This window comes from Lepisosteus oculatus, chromosome 5 (assembly GCF_040954835.1).
Source record: "Lepisosteus oculatus isolate fLepOcu1 chromosome 5, fLepOcu1.hap2, whole genome shotgun sequence".
In the NCBI taxonomy this organism is placed as follows: domain Eukaryota; kingdom Metazoa; phylum Chordata; class Actinopteri; order Semionotiformes; family Lepisosteidae; genus Lepisosteus; species Lepisosteus oculatus.
This window is the reverse complement of record NC_090700.1, coordinates 13725663-13739876: the sequence shown is the minus strand read 5'-3', so window position 1 is coordinate 13739876 and position 14214 is coordinate 13725663. Positions and strand designations below refer to the sequence as shown.

At 37.3% G+C, this 14214-nt stretch overlaps 3 protein-coding genes across 3 annotated transcripts; all 3 read left to right on the top strand.

Moving 5' to 3' along the window:
* LOC138239069 (olfactory receptor 6Y1-like) lies at positions 1-606 on the top strand. Its single transcript, XM_069189697.1, has one exon. The coding sequence runs from the start codon at positions 1-3 to the stop codon at positions 604-606; it is 606 nt and encodes a 201-aa protein (XP_069045798.1).
* Positions 607-4265: 3659 nt separating this feature from the next.
* Positions 4266-5222, top strand: LOC102697856 (olfactory receptor 6N1-like). The gene has a single exon (XM_006643545.2). The coding sequence runs from the start codon at positions 4266-4268 to the stop codon at positions 5220-5222; it is 957 nt and encodes a 318-aa protein (XP_006643608.1).
* A 4883-nt stretch (positions 5223-10105) lies between these two features.
* LOC102697607 (olfactory receptor 1E16-like) lies at positions 10106-12895 on the top strand. The gene is made up of 3 exons (XM_069189696.1): positions 10106-10193; positions 11880-12008; positions 12270-12895. Exons 1-3 carry the CDS (start codon positions 10106-10108, stop codon positions 12893-12895), a joined length of 843 nt encoding a protein of 280 aa, XP_069045797.1.
* The last annotated feature ends 1319 nt before the right edge of the window (positions 12896-14214 follow it).

Below are 14214 nucleotides of genomic sequence, written 5' to 3'. Positions count from 1 at the left end.
ATGTCTTATGAAAGATTCATCTCTATTTGTTTTCCACTGAGAAGCAGCACGATCAACACAAACGTGAGGATGTACATTATAATTGGTTTCTGCTGGGTATTATCTTTGACATATTTTGGTGTTGCAGTGGTTTTTATAACACGCTTGTCATTCTGCAAACCTGTTCCTGTCATTAAGAGTTATTTCTGTGATCACGGACCAGTGTTCAAAGAGGCCTGCAGCAGCGACAGTGCAAATAGGGTCATAGCCAGTGTTTATACTGTTGCTTTCATTTTTCTGCCGCTGGCATTGATTATCTTATCATATGTGTGCATTATAGCTGTTCTTTCCAGGATTGCATCTGCACAGGGCAGGTGGAAAGCATTTAAAACATGTATGGCTCACTTAGCCTTAGTGGTCATATTCTTTATACCTGTTTTAGTAACATGTATGATTGTATGGACAAATTTACCAATGGAAACTAACACCAGAATCCTCAACACATCTTTGGCAGCAACCCTACCTCCTCTCTTGAATCCCATCATATACACCTTAAAAACTGAGGAGATAATGGAGAAAATTAAGAATTTCATAAGGAAAAAGAAGGCTGCACCGGTAACACATTAGTACTAATTTTATTCCCCAAATGCAGTATTGTTCTCTGTACAGAATAACAGCTAATTGTTCTCAGTGTTATGATATACTGTAGTAACAACTCTTCAGCAAAACAGAGTAAAATACTGAATCAATGTTATTTTTCAGTTCAGCATCTGTTTTTTACCTGTATTTCTTTAGGTAAATCTGATTCATTCCTAATATTTAAATTATTAGTACTTTAATGAAACAGTTAAAGAGATGTATTTAGTTGTGTGATCTTAAGCATGAATTGTGTAGTCCACGTGATATACTTATACATTTCTTTATCAAAGAATAATGTACATTGTACAGTTTATTTCAAAACCTTCATGTCTTCCTGAATAAAAACAGATTTCTTATCCATTTCTGCAAACCATTGACATACAAATTATTCTAACAAATTTCTCAAAAACCCTCTTGTGGCTCAATGTTTAAGGTCTGTTCTGTCCCAGATCTAGGATTCATCCTTTGTTCCCTTTCCTTCTAAAGGACTTTTTGGTTTTGTCTGTGCCCACAGCACTCAACCCAGTTCCCAGCCAGTCACACTGGTTTTTGAAGCCATTTTCACTTGATTTGTTGATTTTGCTACTTAATGTATTGCAATTCATTCAAATATGTGTATTCATGTACACGATTATTATCTTTTGTGTATTTCATTTTAAAGCTAATAAGCAATATAAAATCTTAAACATTCATAATATCATATTCTATAAAACCTTAACTTAATAATATGTTCAGATTTTCATCTGCTGTAACCAATGAACAAACTTATTTTTTGTTTTAATGTAGTCATTTCCAGCTACAGATGTAGCCATTTAGAATGTGCATTAAAACCCTGTGAGGCCTGCACCTTTCCTCAGTGATTCACTGGGCAAAGATGATCGACAGATGGCACTTGTGGTGCATTAGATGTTAGTGAAACAATTGCTTCATTTAGCCTCTCTACTATTCATGTTTAAATCCACTTAATATGGAATTTTACAACTACAGGGAAATTTTGGTAGCTGAGTATAAAAATAACAGGATGATAATGTCTCTTAATGTCACTGATGATATTCATTTAGTAATATAAATATATAAAACATACTGTATGTAGCTGGTAGTGGTAGCTAAACTACAATTAAAAAAACACAACATTATTCCTGTTATGCCGGGCCCGACAAAGTGTTGAACAGGCTCAGCAAAAATTAGAAGTCGATGAGCCAGATATATGCGGCAAGCAGGGAGAGTTTATTTAATAATGACAGCACTGATGAGGACAAACAGAACTGAGACTGAGGAGATGGCTGAGGCAGTAGCTGTGCAGTTGATGCAGACAGAGCAGAGGCTGAGGTCAGAGGTATAAATGAGATGATCAGAGGCAATGATGAATGAGAACCTGGAAACAGGACTCAGAACCGAGAAACACTGGAAAATACTTCTGAGAACCTGGAACTGAAACAGAGACAAGACAGGGTTAGTGACTCAATGTCTGAGCCCCAAGGAATGTTTCATCAGGGCTTAAATACTGCGTGAGGTCCCCTGATAATATGGAATTGCAGATCTAAAGAAATTAATAATATTACTTTTAAACAATAATTTTTGAGACACAATGCTTCAAATGTCAATAACCTTGCAAACAAATGACACAGAGCCTTCATAACATAGGCATTTTAAAGATGATGATTTTATATAACTTTATAAATAAAAACAATATTAATTTAATGTCTTACATACTGTAATACACAATTTTACAATTAATAAAAGTCTAAATATTATACAACTTAAAATTCTATAATTGTAAAATGATTCAAAACCAGGCATTTTCTGGAGACAGCCCAAATGCTTCCACACGCCAGGTTAAGTATTCACACTGCTCCACCTGACGGTTTCACAAAGTAGTGCTTCAAAAAACACATTTTAAAAAAATCGGGTTTTTTTTTACGGCATGTTAGGGCATGCCCACTGCAAAGTGCTACGGTATCTGGCAGGCATTCTGAATGGCTGGATCTGTAAAGTACCTTATTATTCAGAGATACAGACTTGCGTGTTACCAAGTAAAGAGCACACATACCCCAATATCAGATGGTATTTGAAAAATCCAAGTTCAAAGGGAAGACTACCACTACCAACACCACTTACAGCACCAGCCAGGTTTCCAAACCAGTTACCCATCTAAGGACTGACCAAACTCATCATGTTTAAAAATTCACTAAATAAACACAATACACATTTTTTTGTGTTTTTAATGGTTTTTAATAATGTAAAGCAATTTGGATCAGTGAAATCTGCTCTATTTACTTTAAAGACCTGAACATTTCACACATTTGATCTTTATCATCTTAAGTTAATTTTCTGTGATATTGTGGTGAAACTATATTTTCAATGTATCTCCACAATGTGTTAGACAATCATTGCATGTGAATCCCTGGGTTAGTTCCAGATAGTTTAGTGCTATCTGCGTGGAGTATATTTCATCCGAGTGCACCGGTCCTCCCACAGTCCAAAAACATACTGGTAGGTGAACTGGCTTCTGGAAAAAATGGCTCTAGGTGTGCATGTTTGTGCTTGCTACTGTATTTGTGATGGACTTTCGTTTCATCCAGGGTGCTCCCTGCCTTGCACCTATTGCCTGCCAGCATAGGCACTGGCTCCCCTGTGACCCTGACTTGGAAGTAGAGTAGGTTGATTTTTATGTAATTCAACATGGTTTGTTACTAGGGTCAATCAAAACACTAATGAATATTCAAAAATCTATATAGTCCATTTTATAGAAAACATGCCTCTATAGATCAATAGGTTTTAATATTAAGTATTCAGTTAATTATTCAACAATAAGAAAAAACAATGAAAATCAAGCACAAACTTTATCAATGCTTTCAAAAAGCATAATATGTGTCAGAAGCGCCTGTATAAAAATGTCTCAGAGTAATATCATAGAAATCCAAAGAAAGAGTTATGTCACTGATTTCCTTCTTGAACTTCTTGGCTCAGGGCCTAGTTTCCTGATCACAATACTGTGCATGGTTCTATTTTGCAGGTCCTTCTCAATAACACAAGAGCACCCTAATAACACAAAGGAATTATCATACCACTTGAGGACAATGTGATGACAACTATGCCCTGGTGCATAACAGGATGACTTAGGGTAGAGTGCTGATATAGAGACAGCACACAGAGCAAATTTCACCATCATCTTTCTGTCAGGTACGAAACGGAGTTAACACTTCTAAATAAATTTACAATAGATCTTATTTATTAAAGTGTGTTTGTATTTAGTTACCTAAACTTTTTTCTTCATTTTATTTAAATGTACAGAAGTGCTGTGTGTCCACAAAAAAAAAATTCCCTTAGGGGACAATGCATCTTATCTTATCTTAAACTCTTATTTAAAAATACTGAATTGAGAGACATAGACAAATTCTAAGTTCACATACAGTATGATATCTCTTCAGTTCTGTAATAGTCAATACTATATTACTAACAAATGAAATTGAAACAGAGCATATGATGTGGACATTGTTCCCTTTTTACTAGAATCTTGTTTATATAGAATCTATGTTAATATTACATTATTGCTATCTCCTTTAACTTTTATCGACAATTTGATTTTAGGCTTGAGAAAAAGCAAAAAGGGGCATACTGAAGCACCGTTTCAGCAGCTGGCAGCAATGGAGATAAACGCCACATTTCCTTCCCCTGTGGGGTTTCTGATTTCAGGATTACAGAATCTGCAGAACAGTGACTATTATTTTATATTCCTGGCTTTCGTTTACCTGGGAACCCTGATAGCCAATTGTATTCTAATGTCCATAATATGGCTGTCAGAGTGTCTTCATACACCAAAGTACATGGCAGTTTTTAATTTATCTATTGTAGACTTGAGCATTAGCACAGCTCTTATTCCAAAATGTTTACATCAATTTCTTTTTGACTCACGATTTGTGTTATATGAGACATGTTTAACTCAGATGTTATTTGCTCAGTCTTTATATGGCTTGGAATCTCTCTCCCTTGTTGTTATGTCTTATGAAAGACTCGTCTCTATTTGTTTTCCACTGAGAAGCAGCACAATCAATACAAACACCAGAATGTTTGTTATACTTGCTTTCTGCTGGGTAATATCTTTCACATATTTTGGTGTTGCAGTGGGTTTTATAACACGCTTGGCATTCTGTGAACCTATTCCTGTCATTAAGAGTTATTTCTGTGATCATGGACCAGTGTTCAGAGCGGCCTGTAATGATAATAGTGCAAATTTAATTATAGGCAAAGTTTATACTGTTCTTTTCATTTTTCTGCCATTTGCATTGATTATTCTATCCTATGTGTGCATTATAGCTGCTCTTTCCAGGATTGCATCTGCACAAGGGAGGTGGAAAGCATTTAAAACATGCACGGGTCACTTAGCCTTAGTGGTCATATTCTTTATACCTGTTTTAGTAACATATATGATTGCTTGGATAAATTTCACAGTGGAAACTAACACCAGAATCCTCAACACATCTTTGTCAGCAACCCTGCCTCCTCTACTGAATCCCATCATATACACCTTAAAAACTGAGGAGGTAATGGAGCAAATTAAGAATTTCATAAGGAAACGGAAGTCTGCACCAATAAATCATTAGTACTGTAATTAGTCATGGAGTGCACATTTTTTTCTTTGTACAGAACACAGTTACTTTGTTCTCAGTGTTATTATGCAGTAACAACTCTTCAGCAAAACAGAGTAAAGTACAAAACAAAATGTAATTTATCTTGAATGTTTTTATTTGTAATTGTTATTGTGTAATTAAGAAAAATATTTTTAAGTTTAATCGCAACAATGATCTCTCTACCTTTTATAGACTATTCTTTTCAGAAGGTTAATTCAACAATTCAGCAGCTGTTTGTTGCCTATATTTCTTTAGATAAATCTGATTCAGCACTAATATTTAAATAACTAGTAGAAGAAATGTATTTGGTTGTGTGATCTTGAAACTTAAATGGTTTAGACCACATAATAGATTTCTTTATCAATGAATAATGTGCATTGGACAGTTTATTTCAAAGCCTTTATGCCATCCTGAATAAAAACAGATTTCTTTCTTCCATTTCTGCGAACCATTGACAAACAAATCAATCCAACATAATTCTCAAAAACCATCTTGTCGCTCAAGACCAGTTAAAGGTCTGTTCTGTCCCAGATCTAGGATTCATCCTTTGTTCCCTTTCCTTCTAAAGGACTTTTTGGTCTTGTCTGTGCCCACAGCACACCTGGACACCTGGGTTTTGTAGCCATTTTCGTTTTGTTGACTGCACTACTAAATATATTGCATTTCATTCAATTATGGGTATTCTTGTACAAATGTATGTGTTTTTTTGTGTATTTCCTTTTATAAAATATATACTATATGGAATACAAAAACCTGAAAATTCATAATATATCCTTTAAATCCTTCAATTCACAATGGTTCTATAGTAGTGTTACATCTGTTTGAACAATATTTAACTTAATATTTCGTTTTAATGCAGCAGTTTCAGACTGTTTAGAATCTTAATACTACTGCATATAACTGAACTAAGGTAATTGATAATATGCCCTGAAATATGTACATCATGTTTTTCATATTAAAAAGACTGACATACACAGGTTTTGTAGTGTTCATTGTGGTTAGTATTGATGTCTCATTGTTCTTTTGACTTTGAGTCCAGCCTGCATCACCTTCTGTGTAACATTTACTGTATGTTTTCTTATAATTACTAGATTGATGTGAGTTTCTAAATTGCTTTTCTTGTGTTTCTCCTGTTATGGTGTGTCTGAATTGTGAGTATTGTCTGCTGCCTTAAGCTTAGGCTTACCACAGACCTGTAAATTTACATTTACATGTAAATATTGTGTAATTCTGTTACCAAAGACATTCTCATATATAAAAAAAGTATATTTTGTTTATGTACCATTGTAGTTCAATCCCAGGTAGGGGCAAGTGATGCTTCCAGGTCCACTCAGCCTGCTTTCCTAATGAGTACCGGGGGGTTAATCCTTCCGAGGGTATTAGGTCGGCTGGAGTGTGATGCTGACCACATCACCTCCACTTCCAGTGTCGGATGGTCAAGGAAAATGGTGACCCTTGCCCCCCATTCCCCAGTGGGCTTTACGGCCTGAAAAGGGACCTACTTACCTTACAATTGTAGTTTACACTGTAATAATCTGCATATATATGAAAATCTGAAAAGTATTGTCTTAAACACAGGGACTAACTTCAAGCTGTAAAAATGTGGCACCGATACAGTAAGCAAAAATAGTAGCTAACTGTAACGTCCAGGCTGGGAGCATATATATGAAAATCTGAAAAGTATTGTCTTAAACACAGGGACTAACTTCAAGCTGTAAAAATGTGGCACCGATACAGTAAGCAAAAATAGTAGCTAACTGTTACGTCCAGGCTGGGAGCAGCTCACTGCCTTTGGTTGCCACGGGTAACTGCAGCATTCACACGAGTGCTCGCATTCCACCTGAGACCATGCAGACTAGGTCAGACTGCCAATCCATTGGCCCCATTCCTTGTTAATCAGGGGATCAAATCATCAAATCATCCTTCAGTAAACAACTGCGTTTAAGCCTGAAACGCCACTAATTCAGTGCTCTGACATTAAGCTACCAGGAGTAGTGAAATTCCCTGTGTGCTTCAGAAACCTGTCTTTGTGTGACTCCAATTTTCCAAAATATTGCTCCGCAGCATGCTCCCCTGTATGGGCGACAAACCTGTCCAGAGCACTCGAGAAATCAGACAGCAATAATTTTGCAGCTTTCATTGATTCTAGTGAAGCAAGGAATTTGACTTGTAGACTGCCAGGGAGCTGAACGTTCTTTTGTTTCCTTGTGACCCAGTCCTGATGGTGGAGTCCCTGGCCAGATTCTGAGAAAGACCACAGCCCTGACCATCAGGGTGCTGCACAGGGAATCGATCGAATTCCTTCTCCACACAGCTCACGGATTCTGGGGTTCCTATGGCCCCAGGAATATAAACCTCACCTGGACTTGCCTACAAAGGAGCTTCTGGCCTGGGGTCTAACCTGTTGGGGCTCCTATCTCCCATTCTACCTCTGCTAGGTGCCCTGGATTTCCATCGTGCTTACATTGTGCCTATTATATTATATGATTGTTGTATTCTATGAACTAGAGATGTTTTCAGCAAAAAAGCACAAATGCTCCCACTGTACCATGCATACAACTATCCCATTGATTTTCTGTCTGGTATCACACCATCCAGGGGCCTCCTGTTCACCCTGTCTTTGCTGGAGACCAAGACCATGAAGGAGTATACAGTATCAATGAGAATCTCCAGACAGTCTTCATTCATCCCTTCTCCTCTCATCTTGTTCTCTTTCCTAAAAAGATGTGTCCCTACATGTGAGCATCAACTACTGTACATGCATCTCAAAAGGATCACTAAGAAGAATCGGTACTCACTACTATTCGATCACTCCAAGAAAGGGCCAGCCAGACAGGCATTTTCACATATATTGACTTGAGAGAGGTGAAAAACGTGACACAAATCTTAGAGGGAGAGAGACAAAAGGAAGATGGGTTCCATCTTCCAGAACTTTATAAAGGACATCTTTCAGGACTTCCTGGAGGGATTTGTGGTGGTGAATGTAGATAACATTCTGATCTACTCTCAGAACCTTCAGGAACTCTTCCGAACCTGATGGCATACCAAGTCATGTCCTCAGTCTCTGCGCCAAACAACTGGCAGCTGTATTCATAGACATTTTCAACTTGTCCCTGGCCCAAGCTGCTTCAAGACAACCACCATCATCCCAATAACAAAGAAAACCACAGTGACATGCATTAATGACTACTGCCCAGTGGCACTAACCCCTGTTATCATGAAGTCCTTCAGGAGGCTGGCCATGGGACACCATTTCAGACACACTGGACCCGTATCAATTGCCTACCTGCCTAAAAGATGCCGCAATCTCAATTGCCATACACACTGCCCTATCCCATCTGGATAAAAAGAATACTTACTCAAGACTACTATTCATTAAATTCAGCTCAGCTTTTAACACCATCATTGCAGAAAAACTAGTCAAGAAACTCAGTGCACTGGGTCTTGACACCACCCTCTGCAACTGGATTCTGGACTTCCTGATAGCCAGACTCCAGGCTGTCAGGCTTGAAAACCATACCTCCGGACCCTGGGGTCCCCCAGGGTTGTGTGCTTAGCCCAATGCTCTGTTGCACTGCAAGTTTACCTATGATACCACAGTTGTAGGTCTGATCACAAACAATCATGGGAGGACCTGTAGGGAAGAGGTCAGTCTCCTTACAATATGGTGTGAGAACAACAACCTCACTCTCAACATCTGCAAAACCAAGGAGCTGATCATTGATTTCAGAAAACTGCAAAATGGTCATGTCCCTATCCACATCAATAGGACTGAAGTGGAAAGGGTCAGTTACTTCAAATTCCTTGGAGTCCATATCACCGAGGACCTCACGTGGTCTCTCAACACCACTTGTCTGATTAAGAAAGTGTAACAGCACCTGTACTTCCTAAGACAGTTGAAGAAGACTAAGATATCTCCCTCTCACTAACTTTTACAAATATACTACAGAAAGCATACTAACAGGTTGCATCACAGTGTGGTATGGCAACTGCAGTATTGCTGAGCACAAAGCCCTACAGCAGTTGGTGAAAACTGCTGAGTCCATCAGTGGGGTTGCTCTCCCATCCATCCAGGACATTTATGACAGACAGTGCTTGAGGAAAGCTCTAAGCATCATCAAAGACACCACTCACCACAGATACAGACTGTTTGACCCTCAACCATCTGGAAAATGGTACCGGAACATTTGGGTCCAGACTACCAGAGATAGTTTTTACCTCCTCCCCCCACTATCAAACTGTTAAACTCCCAGCGTCTCTCACACCTTCTCTCTTTATCAAAACTCAAATGCACATTGAAATCTACCTCTACCTCACATGTTAAGACGTTTACTCTCCATAATTCTGTATCCTTTATTTCATTCTGTTGTATGATTTTGCACATCTGTTGTTATTTTGCACATTAACTGTTACCTGTTGTTGTTTTGTACATTATCTGTTGTTGTACATTGCCTGTTGTTGTTTTGCACATTGCTTGTTGTCTCTGTCTTTCTTTTCTTGCACAATTGTATTGTTGTTTGCACTACTAACCATCTGAGAGCTAGCTAAATCTCATTTCGTTGTACTATATACTTGTTATGAGTATAATGACAATAAACTTGAACTTGAACATACCAGACATGTCCAGCAGGCCTTCCTGTGACACATGGAGCACCACCTCTGTGCCAATCTGGGAAAGTTTGAGTTTCACAAGCCTGAGGTGGTGCTACCTGCTCTTCCTGATGGGTCCATAGATGCACCCAAACAAAGTTGCAACAGTAAGGACTGGTCCACCTCGACCACCCTCAAACACTCTCAGACACATCTAGCGCTTCCTGGTTTCTTCTACCGTTTCATCAGAAACTAAATGTTTAATCATGGATCCCATCACTAGTCCTCCTAAAGATGGGCCTAGCCAAGGGAAGGGGACACCAAAGGAGCAGAAGGCCTTCAAGGATCTGAAAAGTGATTCACTTCACTTCTGATCCTTCACCACCCAGATCAGACTCTGACTTAAAAGTCGAAGTGGTTGCATCAGATTTTGGAGTGGGTGTGGTGCTGTCAAAGCCCCACCTTTACTCTACCCCCTGCTCTTACTTCTCCTGGAATTTGTCTCCCAATGGAGTGCAATTACAATGTGGGAGACTGGATACTTCCTGCAGTGAAGATGGAAGCACCTTATCAAAGGAGCTTCACATCCTATAGTGGTCATGTCTGGAAGACCAAACACCTTAACCTTCAACATGGTCCTTAAGAAGACCACAAGAAGGGCAGTCTTGAAGTCACAGGGCAGTTAGGTGTAGTGCAGTAAGGTTGCCATTGATCTTTATCACAGTGCTTTTAAGCAAATACAATCTCTTGTCAAGAACTCCTAGGATCTTCCTATCAAATAGATGCGTGTACGCAATAATTACTAGATTTTTGTGTACATCTGTGCCAGACCAGCGTATTCTGCAGAAGGAATTTATTCATCATAAAGAGGATAGTATTCTAAGATTTGTGAAAGACTGCTAATTTAAACCAACATACAGTACTGTACAACATACTGATCTCAGTAGTAAGGTGATGTTGACCTAATACTACAGCCTATGTTGTTAGTCATTCAACCAAAATACTAATGAATATCCAATATCTATATAGTCCATTTTATAGAAAACATGCATGTATTGAGCAAAACAGTTTTTAATTTTAAGTACTTAATTAATAATGTATCATTATTTATATTAATAATAATATATATATAATAATTTATATTTATCATATCAATAATTTATTTAAAGGACAATGAAAATCAAAAGCATTCTCAGTGCTATCGTATGGAAAAACATATTATAAGTCAAAAGCACTAGTAAAAATTGAGTAATACCACAGAGTTTTTAAGACATACTTATGTCACACAGCAGTCTACCTTTTCTGACTATTTCTTCCCTTATAACTTAGAGTAAAAACAATGGTATTCCCCTATTAATTCTCTTCAAAGAATTCACAACAGGCAGGGAAGGCAAGGGCTCAGGGCCTAGTTTCCTGATCACATACATGATACCTTATTCCAGGTCCATCTCACCTTCTCAGTATCAAATGAGCACCCTTATAACACAGAGGAATTGTCAAACCACTTGAGGACAATGTCATGACAGCTATGCTCTGGTGCTTTACGGTATGGCTTAGGGTAGAGTGCTGATATAGAGACAGCACACAGAATGAATTTCAGCATCATCTTTTTGTCAGGTACGAAACAGATATAGCAAATAAATTTACAATAGAGTTTATGTATTAAATTGGGGTTTGCATTTCATATAGATTAGTTAACTGAACGTATTTAATGAATAGAAAATAGAGAATTAATAGATAGACAAACCATAGGTTCACATACCGCATAATATCCTTTCAATTCTGTAATAGTTGAAACTATATTACTGACAAATGAAATGGAAACAGAGCATGTGATGTTCATGAGAAGGAACAAGTAAAGGATTATTCCATGCTGGAAACAGAAGAAAAGATACACAACATTTCGGCTGAGGAGATCTCTTCAGGTGTGATGTTCATATTGTTTCTGTTTTACTAGAATATTAAAATAATAATATTAACTCATTGTTAATATTACGGTTTTGTCATCCCCTTTAATTTCCATTCCATTTTTTATTTTAGGTTTGAAAGTGAAAAAACCTGTGAAAAGTGAAAAGGAGGATTTTGAAGCACTCTTTAAGCAGCTGGCAGCAATGGAGATAAACACCACTGTGGGGTTTCTGATATCTGGATTTCAGAATCTGCAGCACAGTGATTATTATTTCATATTCCTGGCTTTCATTTACCTTGCAACCCTGATAGCTAATATCATTCTAATGTCTGTAATATGGCTGTCAGAGTGTCTTCATACACCAAAGTACATGGCCGTTTTTAATTTATCTGTAGTAGATCTAAGCATTAGCACAGCTCTTATTCCAAAATGTATACATCAGTTTCTTTTTGATTCAAGACTTGTGTTATATGAGACATGTTTAGCTCAATTGTTCTTTGTTCATTCTTTCTATGCCTTAGAATCACTGTCCCTTGTTGTTATGTCTTACGAAAGGCTTGTATCTATTTGTTTTCCTCTGAGAAGTAGTACAATCAGCACAAACACCAGAATGTTCATTATTATTGTTTTTTGCTGGGTATTAACTTTTTCATATTTTATTGTTGTACTGATGTTCATAGCACGCTTGTCATTCTGCAGGCCTGTTCCTCTCATTAAGAGTTATTTCTGTGATCATGGACCAGTGTTTAAAGAGGCCTGCAGCAGCTACAGTGCAAACTGGACTATAGCCAGTGTTTATACTGTTACTTTCATTTTTCTGCCATTTGCATTGATTATTATATCATATGTGTGCATTATAGTTGCTCTTTCCAGGATTGCATCTGCACAAGGGAGGTGGAAGGCATTTAAAACGTGCACGGCTCACTTAGCCTTAGTGGTCATTTTTTTTATACCTGTCTTAGTAACATATATGATTGTTTGGACAAATTTACCAGTGGACACTGACTCCAGAATCCTCAACACATCTTTGGCAGCAACCCTGCCTCCTCTGCTGAATCCCATCATATACACTTTAAAAACTGAGGAGGTAATGGAGCAAATTAAGAATTTCTTGAGGAAGCAGAAGCCTGCTCCAGTAATTGTTTAGTACTGTAATTGATCCAGAAGTGTAATTTATCTCTGTAAGTAATAACAATTAATTAGCTTTCAGTGGTACGATGCAGTAGCAACACTTCAGCAAAAGTGAGGAAAGTTCAAAACAAAATGTAAATTTTGTTGTATTTTTTTCAATTTGTTATAATTGTGCAAGTACAAAAAATTAATTTTATCTCAAACATGACTAATAAAACATATCTTCCTTTTTCAATCTGATTATTGTTTTCCAGAAGTACAAATCTACAATTCAACATACAGTATTTGTTTACCTGTATTGATTTACTAATAATAAATGAAATAATAACAGTAGTTTATATTTAGATAATTAGTATTTTAGTGAAACCAAAGAAGAGATGGATTTGTTAATGTGATACTAAACATGACTTGTGTATTCCACATTATATGTTTTTATCAAATCTTTATGTGTGTTGTACACTTTTTCCAGTGCCATTATGACAACCTGAATAAAAGCAGTTTTTACCAATACATTTCTGCAAACCACTGACATACAAACCGTTCCACCATAATTCTCAAATACTGGTCACAACCCTCCTGTGGATCCATGTAAAAGTCTGTTCTGTAGACTCTGTCCTAGGTACAACATTCATCCTAGGCTCCCTTTCCTTCTGAAGCACTTTTTGTTCTCAACTGCCACTGCACTCTACCTAGTTCACAAGCAGACACCTGTTTTTTGTAGTTATATTCACGCTTTCTTATTAAACTAATAAATATATTATGATTCACTCAGTTACTGTATGTGCACTCATGTACAAGATTATTCATCTTTATGTATTTCTTCTCACAAAAGCTAATCAACAGAGTACAAAATCCTAAAAATTCATAATATCCTATAAAACCTTAAATTCATAATGGTTTTAGGTGGTGTTGTTACAGTACATCTAATGTAACCTTAGAACATCTTCAATTAATGCTTTGTTTTAATGTAGTGGTTTCAAGCTATATTTAGTGTCTTAATATAACTAAGTGACCGAACTAAGGTTTTTGAGAATATACCTTGCAATCTGTACACCAAAACTTCCATATTGGAAAGACTGACATGCACGGGTGCTGAAGTGTTTGTAGCAGTTAGCATTGCTGTCTCATTGTCCTTTTGGTTTTGAGTCCAGCCTGCATCACCTTCTGTGTAGAGTTTGCCTTTTCTCATGATTATTGGAGTTATTAATGTGTGCATTAATCTTATATTTGTCCTGTGATGTTTTGTCTGAATTCCAACTATTGTCTGCTGCCTCAAGTGTAGGTTCAGCACAAAACTGTGTTGAATTAAGTGGCTATTAAAAATGTACAGTACTG

Bases quoted from the DNA above. Each gene is read 5' to 3' on its own strand.
- LOC138239069 (XM_069189697.1), top strand. From the start codon at position 1: ATGTCTTATGAAAGATTCATCTCTATTTGTTTTCCACTGAGAAGCAGC.
- LOC102697856 (XM_006643545.2), top strand. From the start codon at position 4,266: ATGGAGATAAACGCCACATTTCCTTCCCCTGTGGGGTTTCTGATTTCA.
- LOC102697607 (XM_069189696.1), top strand. From the start codon at position 10,106: ATGGATCCCATCACTAGTCCTCCTAAAGATGGGCCTAGCCAAGGGAAG. The intron at 10,194-11,879 runs GTGATTCACTTC...TTTTTATTTTAG, and splicing joins GGCCTTCAAGGATCTGAAAA to GTTTGAAAGTGAAAAAACCT. The intron at 12,009-12,269 runs GTGATTATTATT...TCTATGCCTTAG, and splicing joins ATTTCAGAATCTGCAGCACA to AATCACTGTCCCTTGTTGTT.